Consider the following 24950-nt stretch of genomic DNA (forward strand, 5'->3'; position numbering starts at 1 on the left):
TACTGCTACAAAATAAAAATCACTAAATAAAAACAAAGTCAGAAATATTACTACTTTAATATTTCACCATGAAATAAAATAAATTAGTATTTTAAAATATCTTGAATGCAATATAAGTAACTTTGGGTAAATAATGTTGACTCAAATACAGAGTGGAAAGGAAATGAATGAGTGTTTGAAGTGAGTGCTGACCTCTGTGTCCATGTGCTGATGTAAGCGAAGACTCTTAAGGCATGTTCCTTCTTCAGCTGCAGGCCGTCTGAGCTGTCTGCATCCGAGACTGACACACACACACACACACACACACACACACACACACACGCAGACAGAGATAGAAGAAAACCGTTAATGAAGTGGCTACAGGGTCCTGGGACTGTCTGAGATCAGATCAGTGTTAGAGACGCACAACAAACACAAGCACAAAAACTAAAACACAACTTACACAGAATACACACTTTATGTTAGACATATTTTTAATCTTTTTTTACAGTAAATTTCACAGATTTTTTTTTTTTTTTTTTTTTACACAATAACAACGTACCCAGCGTGATCATTACAGACGATCACATGACATTCTGATTTTCATTACCTTAACACCCATTTAGGTGCCCTGTCCCTCCCTGCCACCCACACACACACACACAGCACAATTATTGGTTTCCATGGCGACGAGGGAGTTGCTGGACTTGGGAACGCTACCTTGGGGTAGTAAAGTTCACTCGAGCAGCTGGTTAGCCTTGACCTACATGAGATTTTATTCCTTTCTTTCTTTTTTTCTTTCTATAAAACGGCTTTCCTGTCTTTTTTTTTCCTCTGCCGCTTCCACACAGCTCTAGAGTAACAATTCAGGGCATTGTGTGTTGATGCCGGCTGAGAAACAGTTTGATATAAGGATCCGTTATCAAAGCCGTTATTCTGAAAGCTCAAAAGCACAGAAAAAAAGAAAGAAAAACAACACACAGACTGACTGAATGAAGTACATTATTTGGTGCTTTTCAGGAGGAAAAAAAAACACTCTGACCTTATCGACTTGTATAATTCAAGAATAAAAGAATAATTCACTCAAAAATGAATGTTCTGTCATATGATATATGATCTGTGGAAAATAAAAGAAAATATTTTAAAGAATGTTCATGCTGCTCTTTTCCACACAGCTCCAAAATAGCTCTGTGTGCTAGATTACAAAAACAAGTTATGTGAGAAAAGACTGGATTTACCTCCTTTTTTGTAAGTGAATTCCTGCCTGTCTTGTAACCAATTGAAATTAAGCAAGTCTGAATATGCAAAACAAAAACAGGTTACAAGAGCTTGGATAGAGAGGAAGATTTTCAGGAAATGATCACTTACATTTGGTCTGTTCCTCACACAAATCTATCACATGACTTCCGCCGTATTGACTACATTTATGGTGCATTTTTGACCTTTTTGAACATTCAAAGGTCACCGTCTGTTGCACAGTAAAACCAGTGTGAAGAGTTAAAATCATCTTAAATCAAGGTGTTACGGGTTTGGAGCGTCATGAGTGCGAGTAAATGATGACGGAGAACGGTTTTATATTGAAGGACAAGAGCTATTCCTTTAAAATATATAATTAAAATGTGATGTGATTCATGACTTTTTATGATGTCTGGCAAAACTGGTTTAGTGACCGTCTGACTGCTTCTGACCTTTCAGAAAATGTGAAATTACAGAGTGTGCATAAACAGATGTCTGCTGACAAATACAGGGAGTGCGCGCCCACACACACACACACACACACACACACACACACACACACACACACATATACACAGAAAGAGAGAGACACACACAGACACATACACAGAAAGAGAGAGACACACACACACACACACACACACACAGAAAGAGAGAGACACACTCGCACACACAAAGAAAGAGACACACACTCGCGCACACACACACACACACACACACACACACACACACACACACACACACACACACAGACACACAGACAGACACACAGACAGACGCACAGACAGAAAAAAACACAGACATATAGACAAACACACACACACACACACACACACACACACACACTCACTCATATCACACAGACACACACGCACAAACAGACACATACACACACACACACACACACACACACACACACACACACACACACACACACACTCATATCACACAGACACAGACACACACACACACACACACACACACACACACACACACACACACACACACACACACACAGACAAACACACAGACAGACACACAGACAGACACACACACACAGAGTCACACACACAATTAAGACTGCATTAAGCTGGAAAACATCTCTCCTGAACACACACACACACACACACACACCCACATCACACAGACACGCACGCATGTACAAACAGACACACACACAGACAAACAGACAGACAGACAAACACACAGACAGACACACACACACACACAGACAAACACACAGACAGACAGACAGACAGACAGACAAACACACACACACACACACACACACACACACACACACACACACACAGAGAGACTCACACACACACTTAAGACTGCATTAAAGGAGAACTCCGGTCAATTTTAACATTGAGCTCATTTTTTTGTACATTTGGAGTGCTGTCAATACAGAGAACAACGACAAAAATCGGTGTTGCCTACACCGTGTTATCCTCTTTTTAAAATCTGCACCCTGTTGACTTCAATGGGGCAAGTTTTAAACCTGCTTTTAGCCTCCTAACATCCTTGATGTGTCATTACAAGTGCACAGAAAATGTGAGTGATTCCTTCAGAGTGAACACGAGTGAATCTGACTGCAGCAGATGTGAAAGATATGAATAAAAATGATGTTATTTAAGCCAGCGCAAATACCTCTGTTTACATCCTGCTTTCGGGTGAAGTCCAAAGTAATCAATTGCCGAGTTCACGCGCGTGATCATAGGTACTAAACCTATGCGCGTGAACTCGGCAATCGACTACTTTGGACTTCACCCGAAAGCAGGATGTAAACAGAGGTATTTGCGCTGGCTTAAATAACATATTTTTTATACATTTCTTTCACATCTACTGCAGTCAGATTCACCCGTGATCACTCTGAAGGAATCACTCACATTTTCTGTGCACTTGTAATGACACAACAAGGATGTTAAGAGGCTAAAAGCAGGTTTAGTACTTGCCCCATTGAAGTCAACAGGGTGCAAATTTTAAAAATAGAATAACTCGGTGTAGGCAACACCGATTTTTGTCGTTGTTCTCTGTATTGACAGCACTCCAAATGTACAAAAAAATGAGCTCAATGTTAAAATTGACCGGAGTTCTCCTTTAAGCTGGAAAACATCTCTCCTGAACACACACACACACGCAGCAGACTGTCAGATTAACACCGTCTCCAGCCCACACAAATAAAGCGTGTTTATGTTGTCTGTCTACACACACAGCACCGCCTTTGAGAGGTCAAAGGTTAAGCTGCACATGCACATATGGGGCTGCCACTCACTAGGACACGAGACATGCCTGAATGTCAAACACACTCCTGAGAACTCACAAAACACACCATCAAATCATTCACAAACAGCGACGTTTAACACGTCTAGACTTCATTACCCACCATCAAAAACAATACACACCAAACGGTGGGAAACGAACGAACATTAAACAGATCACATGACCGCACCAGAACATGTAGCAACCGTCTCTCCCCATAGGAGGGAAGTGTGTATAACACTTCAGAAGTGTGTATAACTGCAGCTTCACACAAATCACACTGAAAAACTCATCCTCGTTGTTTGAGACGAACCACGACATCCATCCTAACAGAGAAGCAACACTTTCAGGCTTCGCTGCAAATATGACAATCTGACACTTCAGCAAGTGATGACAGCCGAACAACACCTGTGAGATTCAATCTGATGGAGTTAATAAAGCAAACTCACTTATAACCGAACAAAACACCATGCTGATGATTCTGGGTTTGGACATGTTACTACAGTGATGCCATGGATTTTGGTTACGGTATGGTTATAATACCATGTTTCGGACATAGTCTACTGTTTATAACATGTGTACAACACATTGTCATGTGAATTTCTACTGTATTCTTTGGAGTACTATTGGTAGCCTAACTCAATGTGGAAATCATTCAGTACCATGGTATATATCAGGAGTGCCCACCAGAATACCATGTTTTTGGCATGTACCGTAGTAATTCCACTGGATTACCATGCAAACACTGTGGCAATCTTGCAGTAGTACAATGGTTTAGTACACCAAAATACCATCTGATATCATAACTACACCAACAGGCCATGTTGTTTTCTTCATTTTTCATAGTAAATTAATGATTTAAGTTGGCTTAATGATTTAAGATGGCATACCAATACCATGGTAAACCTTCAGTACAACAGTATACATCAAATAACTATGGTATTATCATCCCTGCACATGAGCTATATCATCAGTCACTGTTTTTACACACCAAGACATCAGTACTGAAGCAAAGAAAGCGCATTGAACCACATCACACACTCTCTCCCATCCAACAAAGCCCACAAACACAAAAACTGTCCGATCCCTGTCCGGCAGCCATCAGCGGGCCAAAGCCTGCAAAAACACACTCATCCCGACTGTCAGATCACTCCATCCACCATAAACCACTCGGTCGAGCGGAATTACAGCGCGATTGGGATTGTTTTGGGTGGTCAGATGTTGATCTGTGTGCATTTTAAAGGATGACAATGTCAAAAACACTTCTGCTAATGCTAATGCTAATGTCAGTTCAACTTCCCATCAGCCTCCAAACATATGAAAACAAACCGATGTTCGACAAACACGTCGATGTTTTCTGGTGCTTCCGTTTGAAGTAAACAACAGATTTCGTTGCTAATCTCGATTGGCGATTTAATGCTGAAATGATGAGAGGCTAACACGTTCTGGTAGCATTGCGTTAATAAAAACAGATCTCGAAATCAAACAAAACACAAATAATGACAGCCAAAGGGTGCTCGAGAGCTCTCGTGATTGCACATGTTGACAAACGTGCGGAGGATTCAATATTAAACGTGAAAATCTGCAGTGATGTGAGGCAGTGAGACGCATGCTCGAACAGTCATGCTAACAACTTGCTGCAAACAACTACAAAAACACAACAAACACACACTCACACGAAAATCAAAAAGCAGTTGACTTACTCTCATTGAGCACCTCCAGCAGCTCGGCGCAGTTCTCACACATGGTTCATAAAGGCGGAAAGTGTATTCAGACCATTGGAGAAGTAAAATGTTGCCTGTTTTTCTCTCTGTCTTTTTAAGGGGGTGTTTAAGGCCCGACGAAATGCTTGATGAATGCTCGTTATTTTGAGACAACACAACCAGGGAGGTTTGGGCTCATGCAAGCGGGATTATTTGCCGAAGTGTCGAGGGTAAAGACAGTAAATGTGAGGCACTAAAGGAGCGGAGAGTCAGTCTCCGAGCAGAGCGTTACTGTGCAGACTAGCACATACGGCAGCCATGATGAACAGGGACGGGAGTTACACTTCGGTGGTTTCCGCCGGCGACCCCGGAGATGTTCGGGTGTTTCCGGGATTGTTCGCGGTCGTTCGGAGGCAGGCGGATGACGTTGGGCGAGACGTCGTCTGGTTCCGCCGAGTCATCGCGCAGCTCGTTCGGCCTTTTTCGGAAAACTAGCAAAGAGAAAGGGAGGGGCGACCGTTGTTACACATCGGGTGTTTTCGTAAGCTCCGCCTGGTTCCGGTCTTAGAAATCTCGCGAGAAACGCAGTCGAGCACGTGTACGTGTGATGGTTTAATTTTGATATTTCTACGAAAGCACAAAGGTCCCATTTTTGTGTAATTAATTGATTGTGTAACAGTTATGGCCGGGGTCATCATAGCCCTTGCAATGCAAATTGGGTACTACCGTTCAAACGTTTTGGGGTCGGTAAAAAAAAAAAAAAAATAATAATCATTCAGCATGGACACATTCAATTGACCAAAAGTGCGATTAAATATATTTATAACAAAATATTTATATTTTAAATAAATGCTGGTCTTTTTTAACGTTATCTTCATCAAAGAATTCTGTAAAAAGTAAAGTTTCTCCAAAAATATTAAGCAGCTGTTTTCAGCATTGATAATATTCAGAAATGTTTCTTGATCATCAAATCATCATATTAGAGTGATTTCTGAAGGATCATGTAAGACTGGAGGAATGATGCTGAAAATTCAGCTTTGATCACAGCAATACATTTCACTTTAAAATGTTACAATAGAAGTTATTTTTGATTGTAATATTTCAATGTTGCTGTTTTTACTGTTATAACAGCAGCCTTGGTGAGTGATACGCCATTTTGAACATTGAAAAAAATAAAAAAGCTTTTTTTGGGACGAGCTCTTGCACGAACTTGTGAACAGTAGTGTACATTACACCAAATACATAGATTTTTGATAAATCAACTGGCAGTTTCTTCACAGAACAGCTTGATCCTAATATCAGAATTGATGAGATACTCCAGTAAAGCAGTATTAGTCCTACGAGCTAAATGAAACACACACACTATGCTTTGTAAAAATAACCAACTTTATGTTTCCATAATACTAATGCACAGCTTTACAAATAGGATGATATGAACAACCCCTTCCATTATGACATCCCTATGCAAAAAAAACAAAACAAAAAAACAACACTCCTCAAGTCTGTAGCATGACAAAGACATCAGTCTTTCCCATACATTGCAATCAAATGGAAAATATATATATGTATATATAAACACGCTCAACCCCCCAATAAAGAACGCAGGAACAGCACCAGGGCTGATCCTAAACCGTCACATTCACATGCTGTGGTACACAAGCCACAACGACACGTCCCTGTGAGCAAACCTCACTTCCTGCACAGTAACTGTCCGTCTTCATCGGCCTGTCATACTGTATATTACATATTCACAAATAGATGAGGCTGAGAAAACATTAAAATGATTAGTCATGTGCTTCGAAATAAGAAAGCAAACATGCCGAACAGAATAAATTGATGCATATACAGTGAATTGATACAGGAGATAGACAGCAACAGTTTCCTTTATATAAAATGTTCTGTTATGTAAAACCAAGGATTTTGGGAGAAGTGGGAGGAGCCAGAAAACTAATAACAAACATGTCTTTAATTTACATATTGGCATGGATTGGGCTGACAAACAACCAACATCTGGATTAATTTTCCTATTTGTCCTCATTTGACTGCCGCCTCTATACACACGCACACATTTGACAGAGGAGCTCGAGGTGCCCCGGAACGAGTGTGAAATCTTCATGAGTGTGAAACTGCACGAGATCTCATTCACACATTTCCTCCGGGAGCTCGTGAGGATTGAGGATTCCTGGGACAGACATCTGGAGCTTGTGTTTCTCCTCCTGAGCCTGACGCAGAGCCGCTTCCCTCTCCTCCAGAAACAGATCTGTGGAGTCCTCGCCTGCAAACTCCTGCAAACACAAGAGAGAGCGAGTGAGTGAGTGAGCGAACGAGTGTGTGTGTGTGTGTGTGTGTGTGAGATAAGAGTGTAAATGAGTGAGCGAGTGAGTGAGCGAACGAGTGTGTGTGTGAGCGAGTGCGTGTGTGTGTGAGTGTGAGTGAGTGAGTGAGATAAGAGTGTAAATGAGTGAGCGAGTGTGTGCGTGAGTGAGTGAGTGTGTGTGTGTATCTATGTATGTGTGAGTGAGTGAGCTGGTGTGCGTGTATGTGTGAGGGAGTGTGAGTGTGTGAGTGAGTAGGTGTATATGTGTGTGCGTGAGTGAGTGTGTTTGAGAGTGATTGTGTGTGAGAGTGAGATTGAGTGTGAGTGTGTGTATGTGTGAGTGAGTGAGCAGGTGTGTGTATGTGTGAGTGAGTGAGCAGGTGTGCGTGTATGTGTGAGGGAGTGTGAGTGTGTGAGTGAGTGTGTGTGATTGTGTGTGAGTGAGATTGAGTGTGAGTGTGTGTGTGTGTGTTTATGTGTGAGTGAGTGAGTGAGTGAGTGAGTGAGCAGGTGTGTGTATGTGTGAGGGAGTGTGAGTGAGTAGGTGTATATGTGTGTGCGTGAGTGAGTGTGAGTGATTGTGTGTGAGTGAGATTGAGTGTGAGTGTGTGTGTGTGTTTATGTGTGTGTGAGTGAGTGAGTGAGTGAGCAGGTGTGTGTATGTGTGAGGGAGTGTGAGTGTGTGAGTGAGTAGGTGTATATGTGTGTGCGTGAGTGAGTGTGTTTGAGAGTGAGTGTGAGTGATTGTGTGTGAGTGAGATTGAGTGTGAGTGTGTGTGTGTTTATGTGTGTGTGAGTGAGTGAGCAGGTGTGTGTATGTGTGAGGGAGTGTGAGTGTGTGAGTGAGTAGGTGTATGTGTGTGCGTGAGTGAGTGTGTTTGAGAGTGAGTGTGAGTGATTGTGTGTGAGAGTGAGATTGAGTGTGAGTGTGTGAGTGAGTGAGTGAGTGAGATAAGAGTGTAAATGAGTGAGCGAGTGTGTGCGTGAGTGAGTGAGTGAGTATCTATGTATGTGTGAGTGAGCAGGCGTGCGTGTATGTGTGAGGGAGTGTGAGTGTGTGAGTGAGTAGGTGTATATGTGTGTGCGTGAGTGAGTGTGTTTGAGAGTGATTGTGTGTGAGAGTGAGATTGAGTGTGAGTGTGTGTGTGTGTATGTGTGAGTGAGCAGGTGTGTGTATGTGTGAGTGAGTGAGCAGGTGTGCGTGTATGTGTGAGTGAGTGTGAGTGTGTGAGTGAGTAGGTGTATATGTGTGTGCGTGAGTGAGTGTGTTTGAGAGTGAGTGTGAGAGTGATTGTGTGTGAGTGAGATTGAGTGTGAGTGAGTGAGCAGGTGCGTGTATGTGTGAGGGAGTGTGAGTGTGTGAGTGAGTAGGTGTATGTGTGTGCGTGAGTGAGTGTGTTTGAGAGTGAGTGTGTGTGAGAGTGAGATTGAGTGTGAGTGTGTGTGTATGTGTGAGTGAGTGAGCAGGTGTGTGTATGTGTGAGGGAGTGTGTGTGCGTGAGTGAGTGAGAGTGTGAGTTTGTGTGTATGTGTGATTGAGTGAGTGTGATTGTGTGTGAGAGATTGAGTGCGTGTGTGAGAGTGATTGTGTGTGAGTGAGAGCAAGTTAGTGTGTGCGTGCGTGCATGAGTGTGCGTGCGTGCGTGTGTGAGTGTGTGCGCGTACATGAGTGTGCGTGCATCTATGTATGTGTGAGTGAGAGAGTGTTTGTGTAAGTGAGGGATTGTGTGTATGTGTGTGTGCGCAAGTGAGTGAGACAAGGTGTGTGTGTGTCTGTGTGAGTGTGAATGAACACACCCACCAGAGACTCCAACGCTGCTGTCAAGTCAAGTAATGGCTGGTAAAAGTGTGTGTTCAACAAACACTGCAGCTGTTGGGGAAAGTTTATTTCCCACGCTGCTCATATGTGTATCCACTTCTATTGTGAACTTCTACCTGTGGCTGCGTTCCACTCCACTTTCAGACACACACTCGTGAACTTCCCCTCAGGGGAATCCCTGCCGCCACTTCGTGAAGTGGACAAGTTTATACGGACAGACCCTCGACCCCTCGATTTTGACCGAGGGAGTCTACTCCGATGTACTCTTCAAGCAGCTCTATATCCCACAGTTCAACTTGATTGTGACGTCACAACAGATCGCGGTTAACTGAAGTGCATGATATATTAATAGCATCGAGATTTAATCACATAATACTTGTAGCTAACTTATGTTCACAGTCAAAGTTTATACTATTGATATTTTTTTCGTTTGTGCATGTTATTTTTCTCCAACAGCTCATATACCAATAGGATGTGATGTGGACTCATGCATTTTCTGTAAAGCTGCTTTGAAACGATGTGTATTGTGAAAAGCACTATACAAATAAATGTGAATTGAATCAAGGGCTTAGTGCGTCTCGTTTAAACCTCATGCAATAGCTCCGCCAGTAGTGCCCACTCATGCAACGCAAGCAATAATGCACATCCGAGAGAACGAGGGAAGTTAGGCATACTAATTGGGAGTGGAACGCAGCCTTGGTTCACGACTAGAGAAATAGGAAGTAAAAACCTAGCAGGAAGGAAGTGACGTACCTTGATCTGGACCAGGAAGTCCCTGAGGTGCTCTTTAAAGGCAGCAATGTCCTGATTCAAGCTGAACAGACCCGTGACAAACACCTTCACCTGGGCGCTGAAAAACACCATGGAGATGATTAACACATGACACGAACACATCCTGAAGCCACAGACACCATGTTGTGGGCTCTTCTTACTCTTGCAGGTGTGGGAAGGCCGTCTTCAGCAGGTTGGCCACATACTCCTGCACGTAGCCTTGATTGTTGCCCGCGTTGCCTGCGTTCAGAGCTACGCTGATTTTACCCTCTTCCACCAGGTTGAACATGTAGGCGAGGATGGAGGCGTGCATCGTCAGACCTGCCCGTCACAAACCACACAGATCAGTCATCAAATACACACACTCAATGAATCAATAATTAGCATTACAATATTTTTAGTGTTTAATTTAAATTAGCATAAATAAAAGGCAGTAAACCTTGCTTTAAATGTTATAAACTTTTCTCCCTTTTTTGCATTACGGTAATGAGAATTTGGGAGCAAAATATGTGCAATTATAATGATAATTGTAAAAAATATTGCCAAAATGAAAGGAAAAAAACTTTTCCCGTAATATTTTGCTTAATTTTTTTCCCCTTTTAATTTTCGCTGAAAATGAGCTGATTGTGTTTTCGACTGTGTCAGCGAGATGTGAAGCCTTTTTGTGCAAACAGTTCCATTAGTTACACTGTAAACATGTCACTATCTCTCTGCCTAGCAACTGACCAGCCGTATGAGAAGTATCCGTGACAACGGAGAAAATGTGCTGCAGGATGTCACAGAAGTAGGTTTGATAGAAGCTTTGAGCTGCTCCCTCCTCCTGTGCGATGTTCTGCAGCATCGTGAACAGGACCTGAAGCCCTGGAGATGCACAAACACACACAGACGCCTTTTCATTTATGTTGCATGTGACATGAGTAAACCTAATGTCAGAAACGTACTGAGCAACCACACAAATTGCATTCAGAAACATTTATGAATTAAGTGTACCTAGAAGCCTTTTGCATTCAAGCACAAATTAGCTTAAAGCTAAATGCAACTGTAGCCCTAACTCTACTCCTCCACGCACCTGTGTCGGCCACATTCCTCATGGTGTGTTTGAAGGCCCAGATGATGGAGTCCAGAACCAGTTTGAACTGTGCCGGAGGGATGGACAGGAATGCTGGGAAACACTGGGAGTTGACGGCTTGCAGCAGGTAGAAGAAATGCGTCCTGTGCTCGGGATACTCCTCAAAGTTCTGAGACAGAAATAACGATCATTAAAGAAGAGCTGCATGATTTCGGGATTCTATGGGCCCCATTGACTTCCATAGTATGGTTTTTCAGGCAAGGGGTCCATCAACTGTTTGGTTACCCAGATTCTTTAAAAAATCTCTTTTGTGTTCAGCAGAAGAAACTCGTACAGGTTAGGAATGACAATAGGGTGAGTAAATGATGACAGGATTTAATTTTTTGTTGGAGAGTGCTTCTCATGACAGGTTTGAGAAGAGGGTTTGTGCACGTTAGCAGCCTGAACTCAGAGCAGATGGAGTTGGGTTCAGTGAATCGTGCCACACTGAGACACTGAAAACGCTCGCGGATAATGAGCTGCTCGAATGTAAAAGAACACAGTGCAGCACATATATTTATGTCATGAAATCACAGCCTTTGTGATTTGACAAGTGCACTAAGCCATTATTGCAATTTCGATGAATCAGCCCTACATTACTTGTTGAGTGTATTCACTAGGGCTGGGACAATAAATTGATGCATCGCGATTCGTTGATCGATTCCAATATTTTCCGAATGCATCGCCATTCTCTCTCGAATAGATTCTGAGCTTAGTTTTTAACAGCATATGGCGTTCAAGGCTAGTTTTTAACAGCATATGGCGTTCTAGGCTAGTTTTTAACAGCATATGGCGTTCTAGGCTAGTTTCTAACAGCATATGGCGTTCTAGGCTAGTTTTTAACAGCATATGGCGTTCTAGGACAGTTTTTAACAGCATATGGCGTTCAAGGCTAGTTTTTAACAGCATATGGCGTTCTAGGCTAGTTTTTAACAGCATATGGCGTTCTAGGCTAGTTTTTAACGGCATTTGGCGTTCTAGGCTAGTTTTTAACAGCATATGGCGTTCTAGGCTAGTTTTTAACAGCATAAGGCGTTCTAGGCTAGTTTTTAACAGCATATGGCGTTCTAGGCTAGTTTTTAACGGCATTTGGCGTTTTAAGCTAGTTTTTAACAGCATATGGCGTTCTAGGCCAGTTTTTAACAGCATATGGCGTTCTAGGACAGTTTTTAACAGCATATGGCGTTCTAGGCTAGTTTTTAACAGCATATGGCGTTCTAGGCTAGTTTTTAACAGCATATGGCGTTCTAGGCTAGTTTTTAACGGCATTTGGCGTTTTAAGCTAGTTTTTAACAGCATATGGCGTTCTAGGCCAGTTTTTAACAGCATATGGCGTTCAAGGCTAGTTTTTAACAGCATATGGCGTTCTAGGCTAGTTTTTAACAGCATATGGCGTTCAAGGCTAGTTTTAACAGCATATGGCGTTCTAGGCTAGTTTTTAACGGCATTTGGCGTTCTAGGCTAGTTTTTAACAGCATATGGCGTTCTAGGCTAGTTTTTAACAGCATAAGGCGTTCTAGGCTAGTTTTTAACGGCATTTGGCGTTCTAAGCTAGTTTTTAACAGCATATGGCGTTCTAGGCTAGTTTTTAACAGCATATGGCGTTCTAGGCTAGTTTTTAACGGCATATGGCGTTCAAGGCTAGTTTTTAACGGCATATGGCGTTCTAGGCTAGTTTTTAACGGCATTTGGCGTTCTAGGCTAGTTTTTAACAGCATATGGCGTTCTAGGCTAGTTTTTAACAGCATATGGCGTTCTAGGCTAGTTTTTAACAGCATAAGGCGTTCTAGGCCAGTTTTTAACAGCATATGGCGTTCTAAGCTAGTTTTTAACAGCATATGGCGTTCAAGGCTAGTTTTTAACAGCATATGGCGTTCAAGGCTAGTTTTTAACAGCATATGGCGTTCAAGGCTAGTTTTTAACAGCATATGGCGTTCTAGGCTAGTTTTTAACGGCATTTGGCGTTCTAGGCTAGTTTTTAACAGCATATGGCGTTCAAGGCTAGTTTTTAACAGCATATGGCGTTCTAGGCTAGTTTTTAACGGCATTTGGCGTTCTAGGCTAGTTTTTAACAGCATATGGCGTTCTAGGCTAGTTTTTAACAGCATATGGCGTTCTAGGCTAGTTTTTAATCGCATGCTCAAATGCTCACGAAGAAGAGCACTCATGTGTTCGGCTGAATCTGAGAATGTACTTGCACCTCAGAATGCTTTTATGGCACGAGATTAATGTAAACAGCCCACTGCAAACACCCTTGTAATTCGCTTCAACCTTTTTGAACTTTATGAATGATTAATGTATAGAAGGTTCAAGTGGTGTGTGTAAGGCATTGGAAGCCAGCAGAGTACGGCTGTTTCTAGAGCACGCAGTGCCAGCTGCTGTTAATGCATTCGGAAAACTCAGAATCGATCCAGAATAATTCCTCGATTCACAATGCATTGATGTATTGTCCCAGCCATAGTATTCACACTATCAGACTTGCATTGGGTTGTTGCTGAAAATCTGAGATGTTAAACAAAAGACGTGGACTAACCTTGTTGATCATGTCGAGGGTGCACTCGAACACAGCATCGAATATCTTCGGGATCTCTCCTGTTATGTGGGCGCCAAGCTTGTTGACAATGGTTGCCATAGTGCTGAGCACCTCTGGTTCTCGAGCGGCCGGGACGTTCCTTTGGTAGTCGATGAGAACCGCCTCCAGCAAAGGTGGAACGAAGTTCTCTCCAACCTAAAGAGACAACAACAATGCTTTATACTGCTGTCAAACCCGGCGTATTATTGTGGCGTGAGCGCAGACTGATCCAGGATCAGCAGAACTAACCATCTGTGGGTCGTTGGAGCGGCTGACCCATCCTGAGATGAGCTTCAGCGTCTCTCTCTTCACGGTCCGCATGCTACGTATCAGAGGCTGCTTCGTCACCATCTCGCCTGTAGAGAAACAGCAAAGAGTTAAACATGAGCTATTACTGTTAACTTGTTACTTCCCCTTCTGCACTTCGGCACACTATTCAATACGGCATGTTGGGCTGGAGGGTGAGCGCACGCACAGAGTGCTGTTCTGTTGGTGTGTGTCGTAATGGTGGTAATGCGAAACGTTGCTGTGCACTAAATAAAGTGCGTCAACTATATAAACGTTGCCTTTATTCCGAGTAACAATTACGTGGGTCACGTGCTCCATGCCAGGTGTGCTTGGCTCACCGTTGCTCTGGATGGCAGAAGAGATGTTCTCGCTCAGACACTTGTAGACGTTGAGCATGTCCAGGTAAATGCGGCCCAGCTGCAAGACGAAGGGGTGACCCACGGCTTTACACGCCCTCACGTTGGTCTTCAAGATGCTGCCTAGCTGACGCACCGTCTCCGGGTCCTTCAGGATGTCCACGTTCTGATTGAAGAGAGACATCATGTGCTTTGAGTTTTGAGGTGCCGTTCTGTTTCATTCTTAACATTGAAGCATAAACCCTTAAAGGCACAGTATGCAAGTTTCGTTGCTAGATGTCATTTTTTTCAAAACAATTAATGCATATCTTGATGACGCAGTGAATGAGTGTTGAATCATGGGAGTTGTTGTCTTCACCTCCACAGTCAATGGAAAGCAATCCGACGGGGAAGTTTTCCTGATGTTATTGTGGTATGATCAGGGCGGGGTCAAGAGCCTGGGACATTTTACATTGCTCTTTTATTATTGCCTAAAAGCCCCAGTCGGCCGCTAGTGCCACTCCTTTCATTTTTTTGTTTATTTGCGATTAAAGTTAACATCCAAGCTCCTCCTTCCATGAACTTAAACTTTGGTACAGTTACATTTGATCATTTAAATTCATATTTTATTTCATTCTAATGAAATAGCCACAAGTGCTGAATTACTACTCATACTGGTCAGTTTATCTGACGAATTAAAATTTTGGGGAACGCAAAACGTTGTTTTACTTGGTCACAACAATCATACTAAAATAGATTTGAGTGTGTTGAAATTTGTTACGTTGTTTCTCTGTGTGTTCGCTCGGTGGCTGGTGTGAGACACTGCAGTATGGGAGACCGAAAATACAATATCATATTAATAAAAGCTGAATGACTTGTGAATGACTACATTTTAAAATAAATTGTATGGTAGAGAAAATGCTGTATTACTGTCGCTACAAACAAAGGTCTTTCTGATTTTGCTATGTTAGCCACTTGACAAAATAGTGTTGTCTGAGGCATTGGACAATGCAGTAAAATCAAGGAAACAAGAGATTCAAACAATAAGACTAAGTGTGTTGAGCTAAATAACGATGATTCGGTTTCTGTCGATAAAAGTGTCCAAACAGTTCAAATAACCAGTCTAATAAAAAGCATAATATTAAAGCATCTTTGGTGTTTCCAATGTTTCTACTGAAAAAACGGAAATCGAGGGTAGCGTGGATATGACATCACTGACAGGCGACGCAATGATGCGGTCCGTTACACTGGTTAACAGCTGATTTCTCTGTATTTAAATATTGTTGGGAACATTTTGGATAATGCAAGTACACAAGTCAACAAAAAATATAACATGGTTTTAGTGGTTTTTGGATGTTTTAATCCAAATATCTTACATTTTGTGCCTTTAAAAGTGCAAAAAAAATCTGTTCCCTTTTGGTTTGGAAAGATAAAATAAACACTCAAACTATTCACTATAATAGTTTCTCAGTGAGGCTAGAATAGCACTGCTTCTCACCTTGGTGGCCTGCTGGATGATGCTGTCCCACACCTGGTTGGGAAGGAGCATGTATTTCTCAATGAGCCGCTCCTGGACGGTCTGGTCCGTCTGCGCTCCGATCATGTAGCCCACGGCCTCGTAGAACGTGTGCACCTGCTGCGGCTGCAGGTCACAGATGATGGTGTTGATGTTGTTGAGGATCTCATCGATGAAGGGCATCACCTCGCCCACCTGCACCTGCACAAAATGCCTCCTGCACTTCTGAGCGATCTTGATAAACGTGTCGCAGGCCATGTCCTGCACGCCATCATGGGTCTCTGAAAGACAGAGAGAGACTTTCCAATTAACCCTCAGATAAAATTTGCACTTTAGCAAAAAACATGCATGACCAGACAAAAGGACAAACAAAATGAGTTCCACACCGTGCATGAACTCAAAGAGCTTGTTGACAACGGTCTTGAGGAACTTCCAGTGGGCCCTGAGGAACCGTGGGTATTGGCCGACGATGTACATGATGTTGGAGGCGATGATGGCCTTGTTGTCTTTCCCTCTTTTCTGTTCACACAGACCCAGCAGATCCTGAGACAGAAATATATGGATTTTACTGACAAACATTTACGTAGACAAACACTAAGCATCATACAATTGCTGACTTTGTAAATGGTTCATACACCTGCACGATTCTGGATAAATTGAGAATCACACTTTTTTTGAGTTTCAAATAGACATCACATTTCTCCCACGATTCTGAACAGACAATTGCTGTTAATTGCAGTCTATTTAAAACGTTTAATTAACCTGAATGAATAAATTTATTTATTTTTTTATCAGTTTGAATGAATGATTAAATGACTCGCTCATAAAGACTTCACTTGTTTCATTACTGAATGAATCAGCATTTTTGAACAAATTGTTGAATGAATGATTTAAATGACAAAAACTTTTTACAGTCACTTGTCGCCACCTGGTGGTGTAACGATGCTACTGTCAAAGGGTGATTTGTTCTTTTAATCGCCTCCGTTGACAACAGTGCTTATATCTGAAATATAAACTTTTATCCACTACTTCTGTGATAAATGTGAATATTTGTTACACAGAAGTTATGATATTGTGTGGTTGAAAAAGGTATAATAGACACAGGCAAATCGATGTCATTTAGGAATAAGATCGTGTGGGTGTTTGAATCAAGATTGCTTTTTTTTTAACGATTAATCATGCAGCTCTAATGGTTAGAGAGAAATATTAGGCATCAAGCTTAACCAGCCCTTCAAATCATTCCGAACACAAACTCACACAGCCTCATTGCTAAGAGACACATTACAGATTAAACAAACGTTGAGATGCAGATGACCACAGAAGTTGTTGTTGCGAAAAAAAGGAGACGAGCACATTTTTTGGATGGGTCTTGGGCGGGTAGACGCGGTCAGTATGGGGTTAGAGGCGAGTGCCACAGTGAGTCAGATATTGAGGCTAATTTGTTACACATGTTCTGTTAATTTTCTTTTGTATTGTTTTTGTATTTCATTGCTAAACTGACAGATAGAGGACAGCTTTTTATCATACACTATGATAAGAGTTCTAAAATCTAAAAACACATTTAGATTTCCTGTGATTGGACGGAATCATAGTCTAGGACGGAATCTGTGCCCATCATACACTACACGATTTGCAATCTTTGTCCATGTAAACATTTCCTGATAAACTCAAACACATGCTGAATAAACACCTTAATGACGGTGACGAGGAACCTCTTCTCGTCCTCCTCATGCATGGCCCCACTGATGGAGCCGATGGCCCAGCATAGCGTGTTCAGGTTCCTCCAGGACCACTCGGTACCGTTCACCTGATTATGAAGCTTCTCGGTCATGATCCGCTCCGTATCAGCATAGTCCAGATGAGTCAAGTAGACTGGACGAGAAAGAGAGATCATTATGAAGCTTTCTCCAGAAAGATAAGCCGCGTGCTGTTGACAGAAGCTGCATGTGGAATCGCGTACTTCCCTACTAGGCGGAAAAAAAGTATGAGACAAAACAAGTATGTCTGAATTCACAGCACTCATTAAGACAAGAGTAGGCAAAAAGAACCCGGATGCCTTCTGAAGAGTGACACTTTACTGTCCCATGAGGCAACGGGAGAGGATTTGTGAATGGCCGTGAAGTGACACGACTGATGCTGGTAGATCACATGATGATGACAACATGGCGAAAGAAGTACGTAGTCCGGATTGCTTTCATTCTACACACATTCATACTATACAGAACACACTTTTTTTAGCCCTCGCAAAGTACGTACTTATTCAAAATAAGTACCTACTCAAGAGAGTATGTGATTTCATATGCAGCCCTAGACTTTTTTTTTTAAATGCATTATAAGCCCGTCGTGATTACCCAGAGTCTCTCTCATGTTTTTGTAGAGGTTAATGGAGTCTGTGTCCTTCATGAATTCTCTCACCACCTCGCCCTGATCGTTCTCCACCACCAGAACCTCCTCCGGTTTGGCCATGCGACTCACCATCAGCAGACGCACCTGAGACCGGTCAAGAACACAGACGGTTTTTCTCCTGCTACCAACATTTTGAGGTGGACTTGCTGTACACTTGAGACTGACTGACCTTGGAGAGCACAGGCAGGTAAAGGTGTCGGCGGGGCGGCACGTCAAAGTGTTGGCTGGTTGAGAGCATTGGAGAGGTAGAGGTAGAGAAGGGACTCTCTCTGTAGAGCTCGGCGGCCAGATGGTTCCAGTACTCCAGGCAGATCTTGAAGATCTCCGTCTCCTCCACCTCAGACACCAGCAGCATGTAATGAAGAGCCTGAGCACAAGGGAGTCAATGCATGAGTGTGTGTGTGTCTCACTATCACATCATCTCTATACCTTTCACTGTGTGTGTACCTCCATGAGTGTCTCTCTGAGGTTCAGTCTCTTCTCTATCAGTTGTCCGTGCTCTTTGAGGAAGGTGCAGAGGAACAGACTGAGGTTCTGGATGAAGTTCTGCTCATCGTCTTTCCCATTTGCATACGCCAGACGGATATTTGTGTTCAGTGGAAGCATCTGTCGAGTAGAATAATGAGGGTTTAGCTTAAAAACTAATAGTTGTAGGTTTGTTACAGTTTTTGTTTTCATTCTTTGTAACACTCAAGCAGAAACTGCACTGTTCACAAAATAATCACAAGTTTAATTAGTGAAATTCAAGGTACATAATACTGCAGACTTTTGCATAGACGCTGTTGACATAAAGAGGTCATCCAACCAGATCTAGTAACATGGTCATACGCTACCACTCAAACATTTGGCTATATTTACTTAACCAAAAACAGTAATAGTGGAATATTATTAAAATGTAAAACAACTGTTTTGTAATGTAATTTACTCCTGTGTTGGCAAAGCATCATTACTCCAGTCTTCAGTGTCACATGATCCTTCAGAAATCACTCTAATATGATGATTTGATGCTCAAGAAACATTTCTGATTATTATCAATGCTGAAAACAGCATTTATTTGAAATTAACATTATAAATATCTTTACTTTCACTTTAAATCAATCCTTGCTGAATAAAAGTAATCATTTCTTTTAAAAAAATTTAAAATCTTCCTGACCCCTGAACATTTGAACACCAGTATATGCGTGCGAGCTGTACCTGTTTGAGCTGCATCATGGTGAGAGTGAACAGGTTGACAAACTGCTCCTCGTACTGACTGACACTGACGCCCGCGATCTCCGTCAGACACTTCAGAGTGACGTTCCGGAACATCGGAACATTCAGAAACTGTGGAATAAGACGGAACACAAATGATAAACTTTCAGGAACACAAGACATGTGAAAGAGCATAAATGTAGGAGCACCAGCTCGGACACAAAGCCTTAAGGCAGAGGGCCCGTGAGAACAGCCAGCGCTCCAATCAATCTTCCTCTCTTTCTTACGCACTGGCAAGCTGAACCAATGACAGTGCGCCTTTGTGAGAGGAGTGAGCATATCACACAATCAAATAATTACAATTTTAACAGCAAAACCTGAGATCAATTCTTGGGATCTCACATTTATTGTTTATTTAGCTGCTACATAAGAAACCCCTCGTGTCTTGTTACCTTGTACACCAGTGTGCTGATGAGTTTGGTCTCAAATATGTAGCCCAGAGGAATCCAGTTCAGGAAACGAAGGAGTGTCTCTAATGTGGCGTGGACCAGAGGGGCATTCTGGGAATTTTCCTAAAAAAAAAACAAAAAAAAAAACCAATGATATCCAGGTTAAGTCATTATTTTGATAAGTTCAGTTCAGTATTCTCCAGCCTGTCACTACTGTGATATTCTGCTTCGTACGTACCATGACAAACTGGCAGAGCTGGAATATTTGGGAAAATTCGTTGCACATACTGCAAGAGGTAAGAGAGAGAGGTTAAGTAAATATTACTGTAATCATTGTCCCAAATACACCTACAGCTCTACTGACACGGTCTGTAACGGTCACACGCTTACCTGTCCTTCAGGTGTTTGGCTTTGACCTGAGTCATCTGGCCGCTGGAGAAATCAAACACCTCCTCACTGAGGAGCTTCAGGATGATCATGTTGTTCTGACACAGGCTCTCACTGGTGCGACTCGCTCCCACGATGTCACTGATGAACGTGGGCCAGTGCTTCGGCCACTCCTGCTTCAGGATCTACACGCAAACAGGAACACAGTGAGCCAAACACAGTCACAAAATCATGACGACAAAAACTCCTGAAATGATGCTCACCTGCACCAGGATCATGTTGAGCTTTGCGATGTAAACCCCCTCTTTCTGGAAGAGCAAAAACACGAGTCGGTAAGGATGCGTTCAGTGACGTGACAAGTACAAGTCAGGGTTATTACAGTTAACTAAAACTAATAAGTTTAATATGAGTTTTAAAGTTGTTTTATATTACTTCAAGTTGTTCATTTTATTGAATCAATTGAAATTGACTAATTAATTGAAATTAAAAAACTGAATTGAAATGAAAAAATTAATTGAAAAAAGGGATGCACGATATATCAGCCAACATCGGTATCAGCTGATATATGTACATTTTTAATAAGGAAATTTGGCAGATATATTAAAGCAGATAAATAATGAATTATTTCCTTCAGCTGTGACCGTTCAGATGCCCAACTCAGTTTTGAATTGCTTGAAATATGATTCAAATGACTTGAAAATACAGTTCAGTGCAACATGTAAAGCGCGAGTCTGTCATATAGGCTACATAAAATCATAATGAGAACATTATAATTGTGTGCTTGGGACATGGATTTTGTTTTTGTAACCAGCCTCTCAAAAATTATTTTATTTTATTATACATTTTGGATTTAGAATTATCGGCCAATATATCGGTTATCGGCTTTCAAATATGAAAAATGATCGGTATTGGCCAAAATTTTCATATCGGTGCATCCCTACTATTTTATTTCAGTCAGTTTGTCAAAGCAACATTTCTCATTTTTGTTTAGATTAAGTTGAAGTACAACTTCAAAATTGCATTCAAAATTGCATTGCATTCAAAAATGGAAAATTGCACACAAAAAAAAATTTTCTTCAATATTTATAAAACCATAATAGGACATTATACTTAATACTGGTGCAATTGGTAGAAGATAAAAATTTTATTTTGTTTATTACCTCTACGCTGTTGGCATCAGAGGAAGTCTTGATAATCAGCCCAACGACATACTTCTTAATTCCTGTGAACAGACAGAGCTGTCAGTTTTTTGTGCAGTCCTTGCGCAAGAAGTCATTATGTTTTCACATGACAGTATAATTATATAATATGGAGGGGTGTAGTAGAGCAAGGGTCCTCAACTCTGACCCTCGAAATCTATTGTCCTGCAGAGTTTAGCCCCAACCTGGATCAAACACCTGCCTATAACTTCCTGAAGACCTTGATTAGCTTGTTCAGGAGAGTTTGATTCAGGTTGGAGTAAAACTCTGCAGGAAAGTGGATCTTGAGGGCCAGAGTTGGGATCCCCTGACATAGAGAAAGATCAGTGTCATCACACATTCCCTCACCTTCACACTGGTTTCGTGGAAGAATCTTCCAGCGTGTTTTGATCACTGTTTCCAGTATCTGAAGGGCATAGTACTGCAATACAGATAACAAAAGGATTAAACATCAGTTTAATGTGGCAGAAAAAATTGGTGGTGGTAGACAAACACAGTCATCCACACACACACACACACACACACACACACACACACACACATTCCCCATGTGAACTGCGAGCCCAGTGCTGACAATAAATCCTAAAATGTACATTTAAAAAAATATGTATGTAAGAAGACAATGCACAGATTGTTTGACATACAGTCTCAGAAAATCAGCAGCGAACAGTACTAGAGTTCACACCATATGCAGACTTGGGTAATGTTCGCAAATGCGCACCCGAGTTCAGAAAACAGCGTTCACATCATCCAAACAAACTGAACTATGATGTCAATCAAACCTGTGTGTGCACCAAAAGTGCCACCCTATGGTTGACATTCAGTAGCAGCACTCAAACATTTGCCTGGCAAAATGTAGAAAGGCATTAGCGTTGACATACTTTTGTCTTCATGTTCTGTGAGAACTCCAGTATGGTGTCCACTCTGGTCCAGGCATCTGGGTGGTCCTTCAGGTTGGTGAGAACTTCTTGTGCAAGCCTTTGCTAAAATAACAACAAGAAAACACTTTTGATGCACTGTACGTGTCCGGCGAACACCAAACCACGACCTGACGTGTTCAAAACTTCAGAATGGTCTCGGATTTTGCAAATTAACACATACCTGAGATCCCACGTCGTAGTACATGGAGTTGACGACATTGTCCAGAAGGTTGATGTCTAGCTTCTGACTGAAGTCCAGCAACTGTCGTGCTGTGTGATCCGCCAACATGGTCATGTCTGCCGGCATAGAGCTGCAGGAGACCGGGGAATAAGACGGGCCACATCTTTTAGATATCAAATGTCGAGTGACAATTCTTTGACTCCTCATCCCATTATCAATTGATCATTTCAGTTAATGAAAATGTTTTTTTTATATATATAGTTTTAGCTTCAATTGACTGAAATTGGTTAGTTAATTGAAATCAAATATTTTATTTCAGTTAGTTGTCAATGCCATGTTGCTAATTTTCGTTTGTTTAAATTTAAGTACTACTTCAACTACTAAAACTGAAAAAAAAAAAAATCGAAAAAAATAACTAATAAAAATGGCAAAAACACAAAATTACTACAATTTTAACTAAAATTAAAAAAAATTAAGTTTTAAATATTAACAAACACTAATGTAGTTTGTTCAATGATACACTGGTACAAAATGAGTACTAATATTAGTACTAGTTGATCTCTGATATTAAAAGTTAGACACTAAACCAGTGGCTCACACCACGTGTGTCCACAAAACATGCATTTACACTGAAATACAACCTATAATGACACCGAGTGCAGTTTTGCTGAGATCACTGATATTAGTTCTCCATGCGAAAGAAGTGCTAACATGGCAGATCAACATATTAACTGTGTACAGCTACAAAAATGAAAAAAATTTACAATTTGAATTAAAATATCTTAATATAGACTCATTAAACTTTTTAGAAAGCAGCCCACATGGATTCAAACTGTGCTTCTGCAGCTACGGGCAGAGAGAAGGAACAAAACGCGTTTTTGTTTCTGTTTCACACCAGCAATGTCAGCAAACTAGCACTTCATTCAACTCGCTTATCTTAGTTGTTAATATTTATAACACATAACCATCTCACCGAACACCTTTAACTTACCTGTTTTAATCAAAACTCCTCTTTTCGCTGAAAACAAAACAAAACAATGCTAACGTGGTTCAGGAACCTGGAACTGGGTTTAGTAGTGTCGTGGAAATATGCGTCGCGTCAAAACAAGATCAAGACGTCAGGTAAAAAAAAAAAAAAAAAAAGTATGTTTGATCTATCTCATTTTAAACGATAGCGTGTGTACAAATATTCAAAAGGCAGTCTGAGTATAAAGCAAGTTCACTTTAAATGCTAACTAGCTGTTACCTCAATGTATAGCCATACACACTACAGTGCAGAGAAAACGATACATGAAAACCCCCGAAACACACAATTTCGGTGTTATTTTTAATTATTGTCTTCAGTAAATGAGTCCGGGTCCTCTTTCAGTCAGCAGCTCGTGTTAGTTCATCTGTCTCTCTGTATGACGGTTTACAGCTCGCTTTAACAACTCAGTCCGTTTTATAACAACAGCATCAAAGCAATCGTTAGTTTATTCTTTTGTCTATTGCAGAAAAAAACGTTGTTTTATATCAAATATCTGCGAGAGACTGTGACCCAGCTCCTCTCCAGTCTCATGCATCACACGCAAGACCGGTTGAAACCGGTTCAGACTGGCATATTCCATCTCGGTTTAGTTTTCAGCCCGTAGCGCCGCGTAAAATTCGGACTGTGGACACGCCCTGCGCTGCAGCTGATTGGCTGGAGAGAGAGCAGGGCGGACACCTTGCTCGCATTTGATTGGCTAGAGTTGCTGTCCGTCAGGATTGACCCCTCCCAGCGCGTATTTTGCCCTTGGTCTCATGTATGAGGCGGGTTTTGCATCACAGCGTGAGCGTGAGGTGGGCTGGACCGCGTGGAGCATGGAAAATTACTGAGATGTTGCCCGTGATCTACAAACGGTAACTGACCATGCTGTGCGGTTTTAGGCTGTGGCTCATGTTTGAAATGCTCTATATGCTCGTATTTATGGTTAAAAAGTAAAAAAACAAACACAGAAATTTTAAAATTGTGATAATAAAGTTTATTTTCACATATTAAGTTTCATTTTCGCCCATTAATAACCACACACATACAAACACAGTCATTTAATGTGTAAAATATTCTATAATTTAGTGGTTTGGGCTCTTTGTTACATATATCTGACTAGGGGATAGACATATGTCCACATGTATGCAACATTCATTACTGCTTATTGAATAAATGTCATGTAAACATGTCCAGGTCGCACTCTTCCCAATATAAACAATAGAAAATTATACATTTATCAAATTAAGCTCATCATTAAGATTTGTTGCATTGCATGATTATTTTCAAGATAATTCAGCA

At 41.5% G+C, this 24950-nt stretch overlaps 2 protein-coding genes across 7 annotated transcripts in view; both read right to left on the reverse strand.

The window, feature by feature from the left end:
• Positions 1-5489, reverse strand: part of usp34 (ubiquitin specific peptidase 34) — a 61646-nt gene extending 56157 nt beyond the window's left edge. For all 4 annotated transcript variants that reach the window (XM_081361998.1, XM_081361997.1, XM_081361996.1 and 1 more), the window contains exons 1-2: positions 5184-5489; positions 193-280 (exon numbers count right to left, since the gene is read on the reverse strand). In XM_081361998.1, coding sequence (XP_081218124.1) covers positions 193-280; positions 5184-5226 — 131 coding nt within the window. In that variant the 5' untranslated portion in view covers positions 5227-5489. The remainder of the gene's footprint in view (positions 1-192; positions 281-5183) is intronic.
• A 1062-nt stretch (positions 5490-6551) lies between these two features.
• Positions 6552-24252, reverse strand: xpo1a (exportin 1 a). Of its 3 annotated transcripts, none has more exons than XM_081360665.1 (25): positions 23889-24237; positions 23634-23660; positions 22643-22772; positions 22423-22524; positions 21890-21962; positions 21503-21564; positions 20606-20650; positions 20346-20527; positions 20194-20242; positions 19959-20078; positions 19510-19638; positions 18763-18921; positions 18485-18682; positions 18261-18399; positions 17600-17781; positions 16296-16452; positions 15892-16190; positions 14397-14580; positions 14020-14126; positions 13732-13926; positions 11160-11328; positions 10817-10951; positions 10252-10411; positions 10073-10169; positions 6552-7468 (listed from the first exon to the last, which is right to left on the reverse strand). In XM_081360665.1, exons 3-25 carry the CDS (start codon positions 22766-22768, stop codon positions 7322-7324), a joined length of 3216 nt encoding a protein of 1071 aa, XP_081216791.1. In that variant the 5' UTR covers positions 22769-22772; positions 23634-23660; positions 23889-24237; the 3' UTR covers positions 6552-7321. The 3 variants fall into 3 exon arrangements, with proteins under 3 accessions (XP_081216791.1, XP_081216792.1, XP_081216790.1); XM_081360666.1 differs by having other exon boundaries at positions 23634-23706; XM_081360664.1 differs by having other exon boundaries at positions 23634-24252.
• Between the last annotated feature and the right edge of the window lie 698 nt (positions 24253-24950).

Source organism: Scardinius erythrophthalmus (genome assembly GCF_964197995.2).
Source record: "Scardinius erythrophthalmus genome assembly, chromosome: 3".
In the NCBI taxonomy this organism is placed as follows: Eukaryota; Metazoa; Chordata; class Actinopteri; order Cypriniformes; family Leuciscidae; genus Scardinius; species Scardinius erythrophthalmus.